General features: G+C 36.1%; 1 protein-coding gene across 2 annotated transcripts in view; it reads right to left on the bottom strand.

Annotated features, from left to right (window-relative positions):
* Nucleotides 1-24429, bottom strand: part of LOC140336747 (fibronectin type III domain-containing protein 7-like) — a 25351-nt gene extending 922 nt beyond the window's left edge. Inside the window, exons 1-22 of one of the 2 annotated variants that reach the window (XM_072420082.1) lie at nt 24183-24429; nt 23155-23415; nt 22468-22728; nt 21110-21367; nt 20754-21014; nt 19785-20042; nt 17426-17686; nt 16589-16849; nt 14849-15103; nt 14342-14602; nt 13204-13464; nt 12861-13121; nt 11801-12061; nt 10256-10516; nt 8566-8826; nt 8065-8319; nt 6493-6753; nt 6150-6410; nt 4651-4908; nt 3094-3351; nt 2162-2422; nt 427-684 (exon numbers count right to left, since the gene is read on the bottom strand). In XM_072420082.1, coding sequence (XP_072276183.1) covers nt 587-684; nt 2162-2422; nt 3094-3351; nt 4651-4908; nt 6150-6410; nt 6493-6753; nt 8065-8319; nt 8566-8826; nt 10256-10516; nt 11801-12061; nt 12861-13121; nt 13204-13464; nt 14342-14602; nt 14849-15103; nt 16589-16849; nt 17426-17612 — 3921 coding nt within the window. In that variant the 5' untranslated portion in view covers nt 17613-17686; nt 19785-20042; nt 20754-21014; ... (2 more) ...; nt 23155-23415; nt 24183-24429 and the 3' untranslated portion in view covers nt 427-586. The remainder of the gene's footprint in view (nt 1-426; nt 685-2161; nt 2423-3093; nt 3352-4650; nt 4909-6149; nt 6411-6492; nt 6754-8064; nt 8320-8565; nt 8827-10255; nt 10517-11800; nt 12062-12860; nt 13122-13203; nt 13465-14341; nt 14603-14848; nt 15104-16588; nt 16850-17425; nt 17687-19784; nt 20043-20753; nt 21015-21109; nt 21368-22467; nt 22729-23154; nt 23416-24182) is intronic. The other variant, XM_072420083.1, reaches the window with a different exon arrangement.

Below are 24429 nucleotides of genomic sequence, written 5' to 3'. Positions count from 1 at the left end.
CATGCCCTAGCAAAGCTATTACATATTTCAATGGTTATATCATCCAGCTGAAAACTCACTATACTTGTATTGGGCCACGTCCTCAGCATTTCTAGTCTTGGAAGTCTTGGAAGTCTAAAAGGGCTTATTGTGCAGGTACAGCAAGTGGTAAGGAGGATTTTGGTTGAACAATGCAAGTCATCAGGATTACCTTTTAGTTGTATAAGAAGTTTATGGCCAGTAAATAACAACTGCAATAGGCTAAACCAGGGATCTGAGAGTTAATACCAAGCAAGCTAAACATAGTTATAAAGGAATGTGAAGAATAAGGCATCAAAAGCTAAGGACAAAAATTACAAGGAGACATTGAGAATTCCAAAGTTTGTTCCTAGAAATCAATAACAGTTAGTGAGCACGCATCTATTTCATGATTTTTTTTAAACTTACTTGTCTTAATTTGGATAGAACTGTTCCCTTGACTATTACAACTGTCAGAAGTGCTGCTAACTGTAATTTCATAATTTCTGTCACATAATAAGTCTGCAAATTCATAGGATGTGTTTGTGGTGATTAAAGAAGTTTCATGCAGTCCACTGCGAGCAGTCACTCAATATGTCATAGCTCCAGGGGCATCATCCCATGATACAGTCACAGACTGCATGTCACAGTTCACAGTGCTAATTAGATTAGTTGGGACACAAGGAGCTGGAAGAAAGTACAAAGATATTCCAACGTTTAATTTTTATATTGGGACACTCAGTCTAATTTACAGAGGAGAGGAACACACTGAAGAAAAGACAACGTCCTTCTTTATACCTTATTTGGTAACAGTAAGCAAAACAATGTCGAAGAAAAAACATAATCATACAAAAGGCAGAATCAATCTGAAAGTCTGTCAGATTGGTACAATCATTGATAACATATATATTATAAATTATTAGTAGTAGTATATATGGTACTCCTGCCTTCTCATGCTCCCATCTATTCCTATCCTAGAGTAGCTCTGCTTGAACATTGTACTAAATCTATGGGAAAGCAAAATTGTCCAGGAAAGAAAGTGTTTTAGGACTCCAGAGAATCCTTCCTCTCTACTTCATAACATAGGAGAAAGTGTTCAGCAAGAACACAGAGAGAACCAGGAAAACTTTGAACTGAAAGCATAGAGCAAAAGAGCAATATTTCTAAAAAGAACAGCAATTATTTTTTTCACTTATTAAAAAGATATAAAATACTAACAAGACCTCATAGTATAGACCAAAATAAAACAGACTTTTATATAGCTAATGCCCAGCATGATTTTAACATGCCACTTCCCCAAGACATGATATACAAGTAAAGGTTTTACCATGGGACTTATCAAGGTTTACAAATACTAGGATCAACATGACACTTGCAGTTTTCATAATCTTAAAAGCAAGACAAAACACCCAAAGATTATTTGTCTCCACTCACATCAAGGACAAGATGTCCACTTCAAAGGAGGAATGAGTGGGTACTATTGTTCACAAATCATCTTTATGTATGTTCATGTTCAACAGAGGTTACCTTAAAGATTTCCTCACAAAGCTGCATAATGCTAGCATAGAAAAATGTCTAAAGCTGCGTACACACCTGCAATTTTTCTCGTTGGAAAGGATCTTTCACGATCCTTTCCAACGAGAAAAGACTGCACGATGCATGAACGATGCTGTACATACAGCACCGTTCATGCTCTATGGAGAGGGGAGGGGGGGAGCGACGGAGCGGCACCCTGCTGCGCGCTCTCCCCTTCCCTTTCATTAGGATCGGTCGTCGTCCATCGTCCATGGATCCGCCAGGACGGTCGTCGGACGATGGACGACGACCGACTGTACACACGGCAGATTTTCGCCCGATAATTGGCCGATACCGATTATCGGGCGAGAAAAATTTTCCGTGTGTACGCAGCTTTACATTATATGTTGAAATTGAGTGAGAAATTGTGAGAGACTCCATAAAATCCAACATACGAATTCAGTGTGCTGGAGTCTGTCGAAATCATAGAATTATTGAGGTAACTCCTGCTTAAAATGAACATATATAATGATGAACAATAACACCCACTCATTCCTCCCAATGAAGTGGACGTCTTTTCTGTGAAATTAGTCAAAAAATCTTTGGTGGTTTTTAGTGGTGGTTTTACTAGTTCAATAGTTAAGTATACCTGTGGATAGCATGATAGGTAGACTTTTTTCACTGCTGCACTGGTCACTAAAGGCTGTTACAGTTACATTGTAAGTGCCCCCACATTGTACACCTATAATGTCACAGCTGTGATCTGTAGTATTACAGGTCAGTGTCTTCCCATTCTGATCTGTTAGCACTCCAATATAAAAATCTGCTCCCAAGGCAGTGTCCCATGACAGTGTCAAGAAATCCCAGGCACATGATGGCATCACCTCCATTATATCAGGAACACAGGGACCTGAAGACGTAAAAAGATAAAAATCACTTTAACAGTAGTAATAACAACATAATGTTTGGTTAACCAATCTGATTATAATTTTGGCGAAGACTACAAATAATGACTAGTATTGGCCAAATAAGGACCATTCATCAAGATGCAAATCAAATATGTGGGTAATCTACTACTTTTTTGTAAGTAGCCTGGATCCAAAGGGTACACCTAATCCCACATTGAAAAAAAATATTTATTGCAATTTAGCAGTAAAAGCACAGACGTGATCTGTCTTTATGGCTACTCTATTCCCTTTACACATCTCTGAACACTTGTGGATGAATCTAAGAAGAAAACTTTGGTGATTAAGTGGTACAGTGGCAATGCTGAGTAGTTGCAACACTCTTGGCTGCTCACAAAATGTGTATAAAACTTCATTAAAGGCATCCAATTAGTGGTAGCCATTGGAGTCTAGTTACAGTTGTGCATCTAAATCAAATTTTTATACAATCTTCAAGTGTCTGTTCAATTTTTGGAGTGTTTTTCTCCTGCTGGACTGTACATTGATTCTGGTCCATATTAGTTTTGTTACAAATGGCCCACACTGCTGGTAATTCACCCTTATTCCACTGATACAATGTAGCTATAGTGAGGAAACTTGATTATTATTATTATTATTATTATACAAATGGACATACCTGTGTGGAATTCAGCAGTGGTACTTTCAGTGTCACACTGCTCCCCATGTGCGGTCACTATAACATTGTAGGTCTGACCACATTCCAGTGATTCAATGCTACATGTGCTTTCCCTTGTGCTGCAGGAATACTCTTTTCCATTAACATCTCGTATGATTGCTGTATAATTTCTGGCTCCTGGTGTCCTGTCCCATGACACTTCTGTTATTCTGGTTTCACAGATAACCATTGTTCTCACATTTTGTGGAACACAGGGGGCTTGGGAATAAAAAGACACAAATAACATTACGGATGTTAATGTTGGTGCAATTACAGATAGCATCATCAACAAAAGAATATTTTTTTTTATTTTAGAGACATATTAGAGAAGGTTTAAAATCTTTATCAGGTTTTTATTGCTGTTTGTTTGATTGGATGGACATTTACACTAACTACCCATCTTAGAGTGTGAATTGGACATGAAGTAAGCATCTACAATGGGGAAACAGATTAATAAATAGGGATGGTGTACCTTCTTCCCAGCTGAGCTGAGCCAGACTATCCACCAATCAAGCTTTTTTATATTTGCCTACCTCCCCACAAGTGTCAACTCATCACTTGCATCAGGGCCAAGGACTCTTTAGAGGAGTACTGAGGCAGTCACTTGCACTTTCCACCAACATATTCTGCTGCATCTTATAAAGTAGTATAGAGACCCAATGATGATGGGCCTTAAATATAGCTTGGAATGAAAACAGAAAGGTTTTATTCCTTGTACCTCCACTTTCCCACCAAGGGTACCACTTTGCAAGTTTCACCTTGACTCTATGGTACAACATTTAGGCCATTCAGTCTTTGAGAATTGAATTATGTGGGGGCAGTGAGTTTGTGGCTTATTAAGTGTTTTTTTTTTTTTGTTTTTTACATCCCTAATTCAGTAAAGATTTACATATATTATCTTGATATTGTGTACTTGCTGACCCTCCCCTGAGTGGGGTCTGATGTGCAGCAACTTGCCACTTCACCTATGAGAGATTTCTTGCAAAATATATTATCCTGATTTGATAGTATATTATCCTGAGTTTATTTGGATTTTCATGTACATGCTTGCCCCATAGTGGTATCTCAGAGAGTATTTAAACCAGAGACAGCTGGGCATCCGGCTTTCTAGTTTCCTTTATGCTTACATTTGGTTGGGTGGTAATGTTGTGTTTATCACTTCCTCATGCCTGGGGACATGTAGTTTATCCCCACGACTACCCTATAGGATATCAATGGAGACAGCAGTGGTAGCTCAAGTAAAGTCTTCTATGAAATGTTCATTAAGAACCCGCATAGTAGTTGGGGCTGCTGAGCAGCTTTCAAGGTGCCGGGCATGGGATCCACCCAGGAATTGCTGTTCTCACCACATTTTTGATGTTAAACAAAAGGGTCAGTTCACCAAAACCAGATTTTTGCTTATTTATTCACTGACTGATTCTTTATCTTTCCAGAAGACCAATAAATCCAAAATGCTGGATATTAATTGTTTAACATATTTAACAACAATAATACATTATTTCATCTAGCAGATCTTACCGCTGTAGATATGTGTAGCTTTGGATATGCTGTTACAGTCAGAGTTTGATGCTATCAGTGATACACTGTAAGCTTGGCCACACTCCAAGGCACTAATATCACACATTGTGCTATTTGATGTACACAAGCCACTCCAACCATCTGTTCCAGTCACAAGTGCTACATATGAAGTTGCTCCTTGGGCAGAATCCCATAATAAAGATGCTTCGCTGGTTCCACAATGCAGCAGTGCTTTTATATTTGAAGAATTACAAGGAGCTGTGATATACAAAAAGATAAAAAAAAAGGTTAAGAATGAATAAGGTAAGGTATAATTCATTGTGAGTGAAAACAAACACAACATTACCTATTGGGATGAGAATAACACCCACTATTAAGCAAATGTATCTATAGGTTCACCCATGTCTACACAATAGCTTTGAAGTAAATTAAAGTTTATTCACCCCTCTCTAGAGGACAGAGACAGTAAATAATAAAGCACTTAGCTGAATGAATCATCATGCAAATTGCTTTTAAACAAAAAAATACAAAATATAAAAATGCAGAAAAAATTTTATGGCAAAATAGATTTGTAATGGCCTTTGTCCTTCTTGCTTGCTTGTTCATGGTATTTGTACTTTGACTGCTGTACATGCACTCTTTAGATTCTGGTTTTTGAGACAACATTTAACTCTTGTGCACATGGAACTTAAAGAAGGCCAGAAGAATTTGCCAGCTGTTGCAAAACAGCAATCAAGGAACACAAGTGAAGGTCATATTAGAGGGTAAGTCTGCAATAGTGTAGAATCATGACAGCGGTCATACATGGATAGTAAAACAGCCAAGTCAGACTGGAGTTAGGACAGTTGGGTCACAGGCAAATATCGGTCCAATCAGCTATAAATTACCAAATTACACCACAAGCAGGTAAGGCAAATTAAGCACGGTGATGGGCAACCAAACATTGGGACCTGTGAAGCTTTAGAGAACTAGCAGCAATGGCAGGACAGGACTATGGCCTGTATGTACTATGGTCATGGGCTGCACCACAATCATTCTCTAATCTCCTCCAACTGCACACAGCCCAAGAGGTGCTGAAATGACACATCTCAGTTTGTTTACATGTCTGTAGAGAAACTAGGGATGTTGCAAGGCCGATGAGTGATTGCTGCAGAAGACAGACAACTATTTTCTTAATCTCTGACTCCATGCAGGACCACCGTAGGGAATACACAGTGCGATTGACTGCAGCTGGGCATGGTACAAAATTGCTGAACAGGTATTTCCTAATTGATAGCCTAAAAGAAAGTTGTAGAAAGTGTTTCATGGTGAAGAACGGAGAATCTTGAATTGATTACATAAACTAAAGCATTTTCACTTTGCAAAGGGAAGTTTTACTTCCTAATAAAGAAGGTGCTGAAATAAATCATGCGTGACTATTGCTTTTCACACAATCTTTTAGGGCTTTGAACATATTATATTATACAAATACAAATATACAAAAATATAACAGCTTGTACCTGTTAGAAATGTCTTTGTATCTAAGTTGACATTGGCCTGTTGATTATTGAAGACTGTGACAGTTGCATCATAAGCTTCTCCACACTGAAGGCCACTAATGTCACAAGTGTTATTTGTTGTTTCACATGTATAGATCTCCCCAAGTGATGAAGTTACAGTGGACTTATAATGCACAGCACCAAGGGGCTCTGTCCAGTGCAGTCTAACTGAATCAGAGTCACAAGGATTAAATATGGAAATGTTCTGAGGTGCACAAGGACCTAAAATAATAAAGAAAAAAAAGCTTTACATCTAATTTCATATTAATGACAAAACAGTATTCAGCACAGAAGCATATATTACATGCTTGAAGAACACTGATTCTACGCTCCAAGCTGCTGCAGACTTCATTCTGTGCCATCATTGCCAAAGTGTATTCTTCCCCACATTCTATGTCTTGTACCCAGCATGATGTTTCTTGACTGCTGCAATTGTATCTCTTTCCTTGTAGTCCAATCAGACTAGATGTATAATTCAAAGCTCCACTGGACTGGCTCCATGACACCAATGCTGAATTACTTACACAGTCCATTGCTGTATTGACACTTTCAGGAATACAGGGAACTGTAAATCACACAAAAAGAAAAAAGTAACTATGTATCATATCTACCACTTTTGTTTGGTGTATTGAGTGCTACAAACTATAAATTAGATTGTAGTAAATCTGGTTTTGTTGGCAAATTTATTCTCAGATATAACAAATGTAGGTAAGACAGCAATAACAAATGACTACCCAAAGTACCTATAAGTTTTTTAGATGTAAGACCAAACATCTGTTGTGTCTAGAAATTGTTTATTTAGATTTTTCCTATAGTTTTGGATAAGGTGAGAAAAGTTACAACTTCTGTCAATGCTTGAGATATTTTCCTTGTCTTTCTTTCCTGGTTACATTTCAGGAAGTTAGAGAAAACTCCTCCAATGTTAGAAAATATCCCACCACTGACAGTTATCATTCTTATCGCTGTGATTCTTTATAAATCACACTTTGCTTTTATACATTTGTCACACACTCACTGATATTATAAAAACATTAAAAACTTAGTTGTTAAAAGCACCCAAAAGATTTCTGACAATATACAAACCCTCATACATATACTTAGAGAATGCTCAGGACTGCTAGTGCACCTTCTCATTTGTCTGAGCATGACATAATGGTGCTTGCATCAGTATGCAAAGACACACATGCTCCTGCATGCTAGTGAAAAAATATGCTCTTCCGCCATGCTGGCATCAGGTAGGCATGTAAATGCTTCAACTTCACTCCTTCATTGCTTTTCAGCTATTTCTGTGTTTGACCTGACCTGTGATTTTAGATTGGAAGAATCAAACCTGACTCTTGATTTTGGATTACCCCTGGCTTATCACTTGGATTCTGGCTACTGATTTGACCTCAGCTTGCTTCCAGACCCTGCTCCAGTTAATTGGTTTGCAATTTACTTGCCAGCCAGCAAGTTAACCACCCTGACCTGTCACATGACCCTGCTTGTGCATGCCATTCTGTTCGTCAAAAGACCATTAAGTGTCAATTTCAGCCTGCTCCAGACCTGCATCTGCTTCCCAATCTGTGCCTATTTCTGTTATAAAACTTGGCAGTGATTTCATTATTAGCACTGCTCCTTTAGCACCCTTGGGTATCTGCCCCTATTCCAGGTTAACCCTGACCAGAAAGGCAAGATAGGCTTCTATCACCAACTTGGGCATATGAGTAATAAAAACTAGTAAAAGTATTTGTTAAACAAATTAACCTGTGTTTTGTATATTGTATATTGCTATCAGCAATATAAACCCGGTAAAACATCCAAATAAAAAAAAAAATTTTAGTTGAGGTTCCCCATAAAATTATGAGCAAATAAGATGAATTTTCCAACTACTTACCAGTTGAAATCTTTACAGTTTCGCTCAATGGCCCACGGCACTGACTGTTAGCAGCTGACACAGTCACATTAAATTCTTGTCCACATGGCAGGCTGGGGAAAGAACAGTTTGCCAATATGGAATTACAAGCCCTGGTTCCACCATCAGAAGTGAGATAGGAAGTAAAGATTTCTACTCCTGTCATCTGATTCCATGAGATTTCTAAAGAGTTTGTAACACAGTCTACTTCAGCCTGAACTTCTGGAGCGCAGGGAGCTGAAGAGAAACACAAAATGTTGTCATTTTAAAATTAACACATTTGTTTGTTCTGCACAGAATATACAGAAACCAACAACACCCCACACCCTATGTGTATGGCTGAAGATCAACTCAAGGAGCTCAATCAAGTATTTAGATTAGTTTAACTGAAATTATAATGTTTGGATTTAATGCTATTTGTCCTAACCACATTTCAATATCAAATGGAAAATATAAACAGCAATAATTACATCTATAACATACCAGTGATCAGTTGTATACTGTGGCTACTTTCTCCTTGACACTGTTTATTGAAAGCTGTGATCATGACATTGTATGTTTGGCCACAGAGAAGATCATTAACAGCACAGGAGGTAGATTTGGTGTGACATGTGTGCTCCTCTCCTGCTGTTGTGGCCACCTGTGCTGTATAATTTTCAGATCCAAGTGCACTGTTCCAATATAACATTGCATTGTTCAGTTCACAATCAACATCTACAGTGACATTCTGGGGAACACAGGGCTCTAACACACACAAAAAATATTGTTGGTTATGACAGCATAAGATAGTGTTCAATGTAATCAAATGTAACAGACAAAATGTTAACAAAAATCTCTATACGGAAAAAAACCTATAATAAATGTTGTAAATTTCATCACAGCAGTTGAGATTAAAAATGAATTTTTTGAATTGTCAAAATTAAAAAACCTGGAACAAGCCTACATTGTTTAAAAAAATACCTTTTTACTAAAAACAAAATCCAATTTACACATAGAAATGCAGAAATGACTGAGTTTTCATTTTAGAAAACCTAACTCCAGTGAAATCTTTTTTATACAATATTTTTTGTTTTTTTTTCTAGAAATCATAATAAAAAAACAGCAACAGCTTTGAATAATGAAAAAAAGGCAATAGAACACGGATTGAACAAAAACACAGGGAACATGCACAAAAACAAAGGAATCTTCACTCTTCCAATGACCTACTAATGACTTCCTCACCTCGACATTTCTAAAACATGAAGCCTCAGTATCATCATTTTGCTTTGCCTCAAACAATAGGATAACTTCCTAAGACAGATACCCAATTCCTTACTGGAAATAAAATTGAATGAAGAATAGTTAAAATGTGTTTTTGTCTGTGATACTATAGTCTTGATTTGTTAAAGCTCTTCAAGGATGGAGAGGATACACTTTCATTAGTAAAGCTGGGTCATCCAGCAAACCTGGAATTAATTTGATCCAGGATAGAAAAGAATTGAAAGAAAGATAGAAAAAAAAAAAAAAACAAATGACTTTTAGGAAATCCATTCCAGGTTTGCCTAATCAGCCAGGTTCACTGATGAAAGTGGATACTCTACAGACTTGGAGAGGATTATTAAATCAGGCCCAATGTGTTTTTTCTTCCACAAGAAGGCAAGATGGGAAATAAAGAGCAGCCAGGTGCATTGGTAGGCCAGATAGGAACAAAGAGAAGCTAGGTGCAATGGTGTAATGATATCTTGACACCCCCCTTTAATAGGTGGGTCACCAGATGTCCGCCCACCAACACCCTGAGAAGGGGATACATGGTCACCAAACTTCTGTGAGTACAGGAAGTAAAGAGCAGTGATGTCATTCCCTTTCCTGTCACTAGCTCAACACAAAATAAAAAGAAAAAAAAGCAGAGCCTTTAAAGATGCCTAAAAACATCTGTTTAGGGCTATATAGGGATTTTGCAACCCTGGTGTTTTATCCTGATATCGCTCCTGGATGCCTGGCTCTGCAGAATAAGCTGCTGTGATTGCTGCAGCTCTGAACAAACCCATAAATACTAGTACCTTGATAAATTCTTTGCTAACGTCACAGCATTCTGGGAACATTTCATGTTGCTCCTTGCACTGGCATACTGGAAAATAATGATTTTCTACATTGGGCACTGCTTACCTATATTTTATTAAAATGTAACACCTACCTGTCTGAATTACTTCTGGGGATACAGCTCTGCTGCTGCAGATCACTCCAAAGGATTCCACTGTTATATTGTAGATCTGTCCACACTGCAAAGGGCTCACAGTACACTGAGTGTCTTTAGTGCTGCAGTTACTGCTCTGGCCATCTTGTGTGGTCACAGTAGCTGTATATTGTATTCCCCCAGATACTGCACTCCAGGATATGATGGTGTCTTCTGAACCACACTGGAACTGTGAACGTAAGTCTCTTGCAACACACGGTACTAGAAAAAAATGCCTTAGTCAAATCCACCATAAATAACTAAAAAGCCATTAAAAAAGATAAAAAGGTAAATAAATATATATGTGTTTTCCAAGTGATTGTATTGCACTGGTTTTTTATATCATGGAAGATAAACCAGTAAAAGAGATGTAAGACATAATTATCAAAAGATATAATCTATCCTTCATATATAATATTCACTAATTTAATTGATACATCGATCATTCAAGATTCATCAAGCAATTTGGCCCTTATTACTGTCTGTGAAGGTTAGCCATCTGTTTTAGTTTTACTGTGAATCTTTGCACAGACACATAAAATTTGTCAGCTGAAATTAGCATTGTTTGAGCAAGCCACTGTTTGGTTTTCAAGTCTAATGTTTGACATCGGCAGATAACAACATAAACTACATTTGGGAGTCATTGAAAGCACACTAGACATTTTGTACTATTGCTTACAAATGTAAAATTATTAGTAAACAAAGGACTGTACGGCTGGGTACACATGTGCAATAATTGTTGTCCAACAACAAAAGACTGCACGATTCATGAACGAGCATTATAGATACAGCGCTGTTCTGCTCTATAGAGAAGGGATGGGGAGAATGATGGAGCAGCACCCCGCTGTGCTCTCTCCCCCTGACGCGTGTATGTAGCCATTGGCTAGTGGTTGTCAAGGTGTGGAACTTTCCCTGATGCCACCAGCCAATGGGAAAGTTCCCAATTGTTTTTATTGACAACAGGCTTACAGGTCATTGTTTACCAATACAGTAAAAAAGGATGAGGGATTGCACAAAGCGGGCAGCAATGAACAGCATGAATTTAGCTCAAAAGCTTTTTAAGAGCCAAGCTAAATCCAAACAGTAACAGTTGGTTCTTTAGTGATTTGATGCCGTGTTCCTTTTGACTTTTGGGATCGGTACACAATTCAATTTATTAGTAACAGGTGGCGGTTTTGTGGTGTTAGTGATGTTTGTGCTATGAGAAATAATGTAATACTGTGGCACTTATTGGATCTACATAAACCCAGGTCTTCCATATTATTAAACCATATCATATTTGCTTCATAAATGATTATTTATTGGTAAGCCTATGATAATGACATTGTTATCTGCAGCATAATAAAAATTAAAGTGCACCCTAAAAAGCTATACCACTGAATAGGTTATTTTATAAAACACAATTAATGAAAATCCTTGTTGGTTAAGAAAATGTTATCAAGGTTTTACTTACTACTACTTACTACAGTCAGATTACAATAGATAGGTGTGAATGTATTCACATACCTGTGTAAATGGTAGTCCTAAGAGAAACGACACTGCTACACATTCTTCCCACTGCAACAACCATGGCTTCATACAGAAGGCCACAAGAGAGCTGCATGAAGCTGCATGATGAATTGACTGTATGACAGTAATGCTCCTCTCCATTAGGCCCGGTAACCTTTGCAGTGTAATTTTCAGCTCCCAAAGATGGGATCCAGTACAGGGACGCAAAGTTAGACACACATTCAACCTTTGCTTGTAGCTGGGTGGGCACACAGGGCACTGTAACAAAAACCTGTTGTTAGATTTATTGGACTGGACTTATTTTACATCACTAGGAACCAGTGAAAATGTATTAAAACCCCTTTTAGGTTTGTATTGATATGTATAAGGAAAGAAAGCTCTAAACTGTACAACGTCAATTGCTGGGGAGGGTTGTTGAAACATTTGCCTGGGGATCAGCTTTACAACTATGTGCAGTAGTTGAAAAGTAATAAAAACACAGACTGATTATTACTAGTAATGTATTGTATAGATGTGCTAAAATTAATCTGTGGATAAATCCATAGATTCCTATTTTGAAATTAAAGGTTTTTGGAAACTTCCAATCCACTACTAAAGCAGTTTAATATTATTGTCAATTTCCTTTGTCCTTACAGTTATTGTTACTGCAACAGAAAGTAAAAAATAAACAGCTGACACCAGAAAGGCCATGCTGTTTGAGTACCCAGGGCCCAACCCACCAGGCCTAATCTTTAAGTATCAGCATCTCCATCTGAATGAACTGGCATTTGATGTGGCCGGTCACCAAAAAGCTTGAGGTGGCAAATAGGAATACCTTTGTTAGAAAAGACTCAAGCCTCTACAACCACCACATCAATCTCTTTGTAAAATAATGCCACATTGGTAAACTGAACTTTCCCTAGGATATTTTTACCGTTTTCAGTATGTACTTCACATCAAGAAATATATAACTGCCATCGTTTGTGGTTAAGACATTGGTTATAGGGAATAGATGTTGTTAAAGTATCTAGATTTACTACCGGTGTATTTGTCATTAGTAAATGTTAGATCTAGTTACCTGTGTGAAGCTCAGTTTCAGTGCTTGGTAAACTTTGACATTCTTCATTGAATGCTGTCACTGTCACATTGTAGCTTTGCCCACAAAGCAATCCATGGATTTCACAGGCTTGCTCTGTACTATTGCAGAGTAGAAGTTCCTCACCAAATCCTCTTAGAGCAGAGATGTACCTCAGAGCTCCAGGAGCTTCATTCCAGCTCAGAAGTGTTGAAGAATTATTACAGTTCATTTTTGCCATCACATTTTGAGGCTGACAGGGAACTGTAATGATACACAGTGATAGAAATGAAATGTATTCATCAGAACATTTATAGTACAAATAAAAATGCAACCTAAATGTTACCAGTTGTAAGCATGGATGGGGCAGATGCAGGACTCCAGCACTGATTATTGATGGCTGTAACTGTCACAGTGTATATCTGTCCACACTTCAGTTCTCTAATTGTGCAGCTTGAGTCCTCTGTGGTGCAGGAGAGGATATTTACCCCTGAGCTGGTAATATTAGAGGTATAACTGACTGCACCTAATGTTTTATCCCAGGACAGTGATATGGAGTTGTCATGACAGTTGATCTTCAATGGTTTCAGGGTTGGAACGCATGGCGCTGTAAAGACAATACATTATCATATAGAAAATCTATGCAAATGCCTATTGCACTTTATATAACTGCTGATACGCTTTAATCATTGTAATCATTGCATTACAAGAGGTATTTTTGTTTTTTTACAAATCACAGATTTACTAAATCACAGGTTACTTTGATAAATGATGATAAATACCATCTCCACTCTTGTAGCCATAACAAGTGTAATATCACATAAACTATATATTACAGATTATGCAAAGTTTACAGTTATGAATTGTTGCCTGTATTGCATTAATTTGCAAAATATTATTTATATATATTTTACATTTTTAAAGAACAAGGGGCCCAACAATACAATATTTGTCCTGCGTTAAAAAAATTATTTCATTATGTTATATTTGTAAACGACCAATATGATTATGCAGCACTGATTAATAAAGCGGCCCTGCGGCAAAACCTATCTGAATAAAAAGTACAAACATACCACAGGAGGAAAAGAAAGTCCTGTCCATTTGAGCTTTAAATCTAAAACATAGCTGTTAAATTCCAGTTCTGATGGTCCACATACAGCTCATAATTAAGGGTGAATTTTTGACTCTTTGTAAACTGGACAAGCCCTTGCCTTTGTGGACTGGAGTAGGATAACATTTATTTAAGAGATGCCCTGGCAAACCTACCCCTTTGGCTGGACCCTAGCATTTTATGCACAATAATGCCACCGTATGAGAAATAGGTTCAGACAGTAGAAATTCTGAGTGCGGAACAAACATAGCATTATAGCTAGTCAGAGCTGGTATATTGTATTATCTGGTCTTGGTAGAACTTTTTAATTTAAAATAGAATTTTACAATAACTTTATCAGAAATATTTCTTTATTTGAGTATAAATGACTTACCTGTTATGAAACCTACAGGAAGACTTGTGTTGCTGCTGCTCGCTTCATTAATTGCTTTAACAGTTACTTCATAAGATATTCCACATGTCAAGTTAGTAAAGTCACATAATGTAGATGAAGAATTACAAATATGATATTCTCCGTTTGTTCCAACAGCTACAGAGGAGTAAGTCTCAGCTCCTAGGCTAACATTCCATGAAACTGTGGCAGAATTGCTTACACAATCCACATCTATGAATAGATTTTGGGGAGTGCAAGGAGCTGTCGAAAAAATACACATGATTTCACATATTTATACTTTAAAAAGGTTAACATTTCTTGTTGACACATGTCTTGAGGAGGATAAATATTGTTTTCTGAGGCACGTTTTTGAGGCCCATACAAAGGTTTCCAAATACCTTGGGTACACTCCAATATCCTATACATAAACATAAGGCATTTGTGTTGGCCTAAGAGAAAAAATTAATAAGAATGTAAAATAATAATTCTGTGAAGTCTATTACTTACCTGTTATGAATTCATATATATGACTGAGTTTACTGCTGAACTCTTCTCCATTGGCTGTCACCAACACCGAGTAATGGTAGCCACACTTTAGGTCAGTCATTGTGCATGATGTGTTTGCTGAATGACATGTGTAGGTCTCTCCATCAACTCCAGTTACTTCTGAAGTGTAGTTCACAGCACCAGGAGCTTCTCCCCAAGAGAGCACTACCAGGTCAAAGGTAACAATAACTTCCAAATTTACTGGAGGACATGGAACTGAAAAATGACAGGAAAAATCATTATCTGCTGTATTATACTGAATAGTGTGAAATCTGATTTTATGTTATTAAAATGCTGGTGCTGGTAGTGCTTTCTGCATAACAAGAAGATATATTTGGAATCACAAATCATTTCAAAAACTTAGGTTATGTTTTTAACTAAGATTCAACCCAAGTTTTGCCCAAAATGCATACATTTTTTCACAAATTTCTAACTGAATGTGAAAATGTATAAATCTTGGGTAAAAAAGTTTGTCAATAGATTAATTAAACCAAACTAATTGGGGCAATTGTTGGTCTAAATAAAAAAAAAAAAAAAAAGCAGACTCAATGGACCATCTTTTTTTGTGCTGTCACACTTTTATGTTTCGCATAATGTCCTACTTGAATTTTTTTTCTTTATTAGCTTTTTCAGTAATAATACATTTACACATATCCATTGGTATACACATTGTATTTTTAGAAGATTACAGTATTGGAATTGGTAATCATAGTACCACAAACAGATAAATAAACCAACAAATAAACAGAGCCCAGAGGATATTACAGATATACCAATAACTGTTGCCTTATACCAAAATTTAGTGAGAAAAGAGAAACTTAAGCCAGATGCAAAATTCCTATTGCAATTTTAACGTAAAGTGTATTCCACACATTTTTCTATCTTTGTCCCATTTGGGAGATCACTACTACCTATCTATTCTGAAGATATACCGGAAAGTGAGAACAAATCACTGTAAATTAAATATCTTTTATAGCCAGTTTCACTAAGTGTAGAAATATGGATCACTACCCAATACACACATGCACAGACTTTTTGTCTCAATGACAATGGTGATTGGGACAAATAGAAAGAGTAATATCTCTCACCAACAGTAACCAGGCATCACATCTCTATGCCTTATCTGAATTTCTGGTATCTAAGAAGGATATATAAATCATAACCTCACTGTAATACAAGCCCCACTGCCTACACCAGTCTAATAAAGATGTAGTAAAGTAGCGTATTTCCTGTCTGTTGCCAATCATGACAAGGTCAGAACAGAAAAAGCTTAAACTTTCAAGAATAAAATGAAAGATATCCTTGTTTGAAGCATTATAAACTTAATCCACTCATCAATCAGCGGGATCTCATCAGAGAGAATGTCTGTTATAGGTTGAGGGGGCTTGTTCAGGGTCAGGTGCTAGTTTTGAAGCATAGTTTCATTCCTATTGCAACCACGTTATAATTACCTGGGTATTTAGTGATTTCAGATCCTTCTCTTAAAATGATATTCCGTTTGTTATTCTCCAATAAATGTGGAATATGATTGATTTTTTTTACTTAAAAGAGAAATTTCTTTAATGCCAATGTTATCTTTTTATTAACATTGTCTTTTTCATTAGATTGCAAAATTAACGAAAACGACAATACCATCTATTTCTTTCTAAGCTTTCAGGAGTTCTAAAAAATTGCTTCATAATTTAATCTTTTTTATCTTACCTGATTTGAACATAGAAGCAGTGCTTTTGCCACTGTTGCACATGATGTTGTATGCAGTGACCACTGTGGTGTAGATCTCTCCGCAAGTCAACTCTTCTACATGACATGATGTGTCCTCACTGCTGCAGTTACGCTTGTCTGAATGATAACTGGTCACTGATGATGTATAATTAATGGCTCCAGGTGAAGGATTCCAGGAAATAAGCACTGAGTTTTCTGTTCCATTTACAGAGGTTTTTACATCCATTGGAACACAGGGAGCTGATGACCAAATTGATATAATATGAACGTTTTATTTATTTCTATATGGGCATTGAAAAATAACACTAGGTACATTAAGTAGATGTATCCACTTGGAAGCAGATAACAGATTACTTTCTTACAAACAGATCTTATTAGTATGTAAAAGATTCAAGGCTCAGTTTTTTGTTCTTGAAAAATATATTAGCCTTACAACTATGTTTATTAACCCTCCCTTATCTTCTTTTTCAATACTTATCTTGAAACATAACATAAATCCTGGCACTATCTATGCATTATATTCTTTTAACAACCTGTGACTGTAACAGTGTAAATTTTCCTCAACCATCTCACTGTACAATGGTAACTTCTAAGAGGATCCCCTTATTAAACTAATTGTCATATGGCAAAATGTACTTGTGTAGTCAACCTTTTTTTTTATTAAACCAAATACATTATTTGTAAATCAAAAAATATGACACTACTCTGTGTCTAGAGAAAATAAATTTTTCCTTTATAAGTTGTCATCTTTTGCCTCCCTTATAAAAAACACATGCAAGGCAATAATATTTGCAATTATTAGTTCATTACACATACCAGAATAAACCTTTACGGCTTGGCTCAGGGGTCCTATACACTGCTTGTTAACAGCATAAACATATCCATTATATTCATATCCACATGGCAGGCCAGTAAAGGTACAGTTCACTTCTGAGGATTTACATGTTCTATTCACACCATCGGATCCCACAAGATATGATGTAAAATCTTCAATATCAGCCATTGTTGACCAAGACAAAGCTACAGATCCCGCATCACACTCTAGTTCTCCAATGACATTCAAAGGTGCACATGGGGCTAAAGAGAAACACACAAATAAAGTGTTCAATGTTCAGTGATGTAAAACAAAGCATACATAGCTCTTTTCCTATGGCCTCAAGTTTTTTATAATCCTCCACACATTGTACAAAGTAGAGTTATATGAAGATATTTTTGCAGGTCTTTTTATATACATTTTAAATACATATTCAACATATTCAACAATACAATACAATATATATTCTTATATACTTTACTATTGACTAGTAATAGTTCAAAAATTAATTCTAAATATGAATAATAAACTAAAATAATTAGTTATTATTTTATATTAATATTATAATATAATATATAATTATATATAAATATTATTTTATATTATATTATTTAATGTATTATATAAATATTATTTTAAATAATAAAAAAAAAATACTTTTTTTCTGTGTTGTGGATTTATGCAAATAGTAGTTTGCATAAAGTGTTCGACACATGGCATTTTTCTATAGTGTAGAACAGTGTTTTTCAACCAGGGTTCTTCCAGAGTTTGCTAGGGGTTGCAGAGGTTGCAAAAAGCAATGTCTGCCTGGTGTTAACTGACACCAATGATCTTTTTGGCAATTTGTAAGGGTGACATTCCCATAGGTGCCATTTGCCAGCAATGTAAGAGGCATTCTTCCCACTGACAACCACACTAATGCACATAATGAGCTATGGATATAGTAATATATAGTATAGCAAGGGTCCCCTGAAGACCTGAAATTTTAAGGGGTTCTACCATGTAAAAAAAGTTTGAGAAATACTGATGTAGAAGATAGAGAAGGGCCACAAAACAGGGCAAAATAAAGAACCATTTATCCTTGAGATCTTTCCAAGATGCGCACATGAGATATATTTGCAGGATATTTATTGACTTTTTGGTCCTGATTTATCAAAGCTCTCCAAGGCATCAGAGGATACACTTTTATCAGTGAAGCTGGGTGATCCAGCAAACCTGGAATGGATCTGGTGCAGAATTGAAAACATTTGCTAACAAATAGCTAGGGACTTTTAGAAAATTCATTCCAGGTTTGCTGGATCACCCAGCTTTACTGATAAAAGTGTATCCACTATGCCATTTGGGAATCCTGGAGAGTATTTTTATTGCCTAATATTCCTTTGTTCTGGTAAAGTTTGTTAAATTATCTGGTTCTGAGAGAAAGAATTTTAGTCACTAACGGCCGCTGACTTCCTTCCTCCTTATCCACCCCCACTTCTTTTTTTATTTATTATATATATATATATTGTCCATTAGCATACCAGTTGCTAGGTTACATCCAGAGGTAGTGCTAGTGTATCTCAGGCAGGTATCAGTCCTACACTGCAAATTTTACTCGGTATACCAAATTAAAAGAAAGTAGAAATGTTATGTAAGCACTGTTCCGGTTACCACTGTTTTTTTTTATTTGTGTTTTGTTTTGTCTTTGTTGTCTGATTTGCTGTATAATGTATACGCTAAATATTTCTATTGTTTGTAATGTTTCCTTAAAAAATAAAAAATCTTAATAAAAATCTATTGAAACCAAAAGTGTATCCGCTACAGCCTTGGAGTTCTTGAAAAAAAAAGGGAAAGGAAACTCTTAATAGAAAGCTCAAAAGGCTGGAGTTAATAAATAGTTGACTAAAATGAGTACATGGTTTCAATGTACAGAGATATGTTGTGTAGATGCCCAATAGATGCATTGTTAATTTCTTATTAAAGTTGAATTTGTCTAGCCACAATTTTATCTCATTCGCAATCAGGACAGAGTGTTTCTTTCAGACATTTTCTATAGTTGGTTTAACTACCAGGGAAACAAGCAAACTATGGTAACTTTTATTAAAATCTATACTTGAACCAAGGTCAAGTTATTACAGGACAAGGCCATTTTTAAACCCATTGGAAAAAGTTTAAATAATATATTAAAATTATTTTTATTATTATTAAAATACCTGGCCATAGCATTTAGACAAAGTAAACCTAGGCAATATTGAAATGAGATCAGGGACATCCACCAAGATAAATTCTTACATTTTTGAACTCCCAAAAAATGCAAAAATTGTGACCAGATTATACAATTCTATATATATTTATTGATGTAGGTATTTATATTGTTTATACCTGTGATAAATTCTGTGGAGTCACTTCTTTGGCCTTGACATTGATTATTGTATGCCGTAACTGTAAGTTGGTAGGTGAGGCCACAGCTCAGTTGTGTAATGTCTCAAGAAGTGGATGTTGTGTGACAAGTGTGTTCTCCATCTGGTCCTACCGCCAAAGCTGTGTAATTAGAAGCTCCGGATGTTTTGCTCCAGGTCAGAGAAGCTTTATTAGACTGACAGTCAACGTCTGCAGTGACATTCTGTGGTATACATGGAGCTTAAATTGAAAATGATATAATAAAATAAGTGCATGGTGGATAAAGTATTTTTTTTTAGAGAAATACCAATAAAATAATTTGGAAAATAAAAAGACATTTTCGATGAGTTTACTTGAATCAGTAAATTGGTGTTTTTTTTTTTCTTTTGAAATTATGAGATACAATCAAATCCTGCAACTAAGATAAATATTGATTTGAAAATAGAAAATGTAATACTTATGTACTGTAATTTTCCTTTACTGATAGTTCTATGGCAGTATATGAATGGATTATTCCCCTCCCACTCTCAGGACCTAACTATACAAATTTAAAGAGCTCCATATGCCTAGCGTTCTGTAACTAGCCCTTCTCAAAAAATATAGGTGGCTCTGTATTCCTCCAGCCTGGTAGGTGGCCAGACCAGAGAATATAGAGGAGGAATACTAGGTGTATGGACCACCTTGAATTTATCTAGTTAGGCCTTGGGAGAGGGAGGGGAAAAGGATTACCCCAAGCTGACAAGGAACAGACAGAATATTGAGTTTAAAATTCTGATGTACATTGCAGTAAGGCATATTGGAAAGGGTGCATTATGTAACATGATAAAATCATATCCAGTATTTCTGAATTGCCATGTTTAAGACTTGAATGGACATATACTATAGAAGAACTTTTCTAAAAGTAAGTAGGGGAAATCTGTTTTATTGGGATTGTTTAGCCTTATAATTTACCTGTGTGAAAATATCCTGGAGAGATGGCTTTGCTACTGCAACTTAAGCCAAAGGTTTTCACAGTCAAATTATATATTTAGCCACATTTTAAAGTATAAAGCATACAGTTAAGTCCTGATGTGCCACATTCACTACTTTGACCATCTTCTGCATTGATTGTAGCTGTATATGTAATTGCCCCAAGGGCTGCCTCCCAGCTGATGAAAGCAAATGTCATACTGCAATCAAATTCCATATTAGGATTTCCTGCTTGACAAGGAACTAAACAATAAGCAATATTTACATGTCAAATGCACATATTGTATAAAAAACATTAATATGTGTGTATTATAAGTAAAGAAGTCACATGCATATACCTGTATGAAATGTTGTGGATGCACTGACGTCACTCATACAAGTGTTTCCCACTGCGACAACCACAGCATCAAATTTTAGACCACAAGAAAGCTGAGCAAAACTGCAAGATGTGTTGCTTGTTTGACAATAAATCTTCCCTTGAGGGCCTGTAGCAATTACTGTATAATTCACGGCTCCTGGTGTTTCAGCCCACGCTACAGTTACCACATTGGATTCACAATCAATATCAGACCTAAATGCATGTGGTATACAGGGAGCTGCAAAGAACCCATAGTGAATAATTAGGATGACAACTATGATATAAACAAGCAAGCATTTAATTATTGTAAAAAGATGCTTCTTTGTATTTTAAGAAATGTTTCATCATTGTAGCTCTCTTTACCAGGACAGAACAGTATAGTAAAAGTGATGAATAATCTGACAGACTTTTGAATCTAGAACTTTTCAGGTAATCAGGATTTATAGGTAAAACGACAGTTTGTAAAGACATAAGATAAAAAATGTAAAGCTTAAGGCTGGGTAGCACGGGTAGATCTGCTGCCAATTTAGCATTTGACTGACCTATCTGATTTTTTTCTAAGTAATCACTCAGTTAGAAACCCTAAAACACTTCACTTCAATGTATTCTTTATGATGACGTGCAGTAATGTAATTCAAAATACTAGTGCACACATTGGATGTTTGCTATGTATGTAGAGTGCTGTTTTTGGCTGTTGGACTAGCCAATGGGAACAAAGCAGCTGTGTATATGAAGTGACATTACAGCACATGTAGCAAATAATTATGTACTGATGAATAAAATCTATAATAAAATGATGAATAAATCTATTTAGAAATCCACAAATTTTAATGTTTGGCTTCATCTAAATGTATGCATTAAACTATATCCTATATGTCTTTTCAGATGGCCAGCGACTTCCTCCTTTCCCAACACTCTTCTCCAGAAAAAAACTAATCTTGTTTTTATTTGTCCTATTTATACCTGCATGCTTCATTGGACCAGGTTCCCTGAAATGCATCGAATCACCAACATTCTAACCCATTTGAATTTGCAATTATAAGGATAAAATTGATGCTTTTTATGTTATTATAAGTGTTTAATAAATAAATGTTTCATTATATTTATAATTTTTAAAATTTAGTAGATATGTCTTGATTTGGATTCCTTAAAAGCCCCACCCTTTCCCTAGATTTTGTTTGGTTTATTGCTATCAAAAGCCAGGGTTTTTTAATGCTCTGGAATATTTTAGTAAAACCGATTTTTTTAAATTATAATAAGTAAAATTTAGTAATTCAATAATGTTTTTATCTAATGTATCATAAGTAATAACTAGTTACAAGAAGTGAGCTAGCTTACCTGTGTATAAAGCAACTGGAAAGCTGGGCTTACTTGCACATTGATTGTTAACAGCAGTTATTCTGACATCATATGTCTGTCCACATGGCAGCCTACTGATCACACAACCAACCTCTGTACTGTTACATACAAGATATTGCTGTGTAGGAGTCTCCAGCACAGACAGATAGCTCATAGCTCCTGGAGTGGCATCCCAACTCAGGTGTGCTGCTGAGTCAGAGCAGTTCATCTTAGTAGCCACATTCTGAGGCTGACAGGGGGCTAAAATAATAAAAAATACAAAATTACAAACTCAACTACAAAGGTTGCTGCATTTTTTTTTAAATTACAAACAATCACATACATTTTCATTCACACCTGCCCAGTCTGCTGTGTTTTAACATGCTACACACAATGGACCAAGAATCATGCATGATGCATTTTGGGCAGCTCTATGGAATACACATTTTCCCCAGTGAACAATGCACTGGGAAGCTGCAATTGAGTAGTATTCAGAATAAAAGGCACTGCATAACTGCAAAATGTATGACAATGCAGATACTGCACCCCAGTTGTGTGAATAAACATTTGAAAGGCATGACAGATAATTTAATAATTCAAAAACCTAAAAATAAAGTCTTGCATTTTATCATTGTAATTAGCAGGAATCACTGCTACTAAAGCAATCAAACAATGTTGAATCCTTACCAGTTATAAGTGTAGCTGGAGGACTGGTTGGACCTGCACACTGAGTATTAATGGCTGTAACTGTGACATTGTAGATCTGCCCACACTTTGCATTGTTGACTATGCAACCCCTGTTCTCTGTATGACAAGAAAGACTTTCCACTCCTGGGCTGGTGACATTTGTGATGTAACTGATTGCACCTGAGGTTCCACTCCAGGATAGTAACACAGAATCATTGTAGCAAATGATTTGTGGTGGATCCAGCACTGGGATACAGGGAGCTGCAAAAAAACCAACGCATTTAGTCTTGGACTTTGGACATGTTCTACCCCCCCCCAAAAAAAAAAAAAAAAAAAATCATCCAATTGCTTTTAGCTATATTTTTTGTCAAGCTTATCTTTACCTCCATTAGCCAGCAGCATTTATCATCATGTTCCAAATGTATTTTCACAACCGGGACATTAATATAAACACTGTGTATATAAACCCTAGCAGGTCAATTTCTGTACTATCAAGAAAAGGTATGATGCAAAAGAATTATTTTGCTATATTTTAAACACTTTAGATAATTCATGACAGATTAAAGGGGGATTCTGATCTGTATATGGTGTCAGCTAAAGCAACTTTAAATGTTAAAAAGTAAATGTAACTCCTTCTAAAACCTCAGTTACTCTACTCACCCACCTAAAATTCATCCCCTCTTCTCCCCTTAGCTATTTTGTTGCTAATTTTGTATACTTTTTTCCAAATTTTTTAAACTTTTTTTTTAATTGTCATTTGTTTTGTTCTTTTTTTGTGACACATTTGTTCCTTTTCTGTTAATTAAATAGTTATCCTCAAAAAAAAGGAACATGTTGGAAATATGAAAATTATTCTTGTAAGAATTAAAGATAAACTACATCTTTCTATATTATATAGTGAAATAATTTATCAATGTAATGCTTTGATTTTATGATAAAGACTGAGATCCATTGCAAACCCAAAACAAAACTTAGCTAAAGTAGCCGTTTACAAAATCCTGACTGCAGTACTACCAGCATGTACTCACCAGCATGCAGATCTATTGGGAGACTTGATTCACTTGTGCTCTCTGCATTTGAAGCTGAGATGGTCACTAAATAAATCTGCCCACACGATAACCCAGAAATATCACATGAATTTTCAGATGAATGACAAGCATGATGTTCTCCATATGCACCTACTGCTAATGCAGTGTAATTGTTTGCTCCTAGGCTTCTCTCCCATGAAATTCTGGCAACATTAGTCACACAATCCACCTGTGCAGTCACATTTTG

Source organism: Pyxicephalus adspersus, chromosome 8 (assembly GCF_032062135.1).
Source record: "Pyxicephalus adspersus chromosome 8, UCB_Pads_2.0, whole genome shotgun sequence".
Taxonomy (NCBI): domain Eukaryota; kingdom Metazoa; phylum Chordata; class Amphibia; order Anura; family Pyxicephalidae; genus Pyxicephalus; species Pyxicephalus adspersus.
Note: the sequence above shows the minus strand (reverse complement) of the source record. Positions and strands in the feature narration are given on the sequence as shown.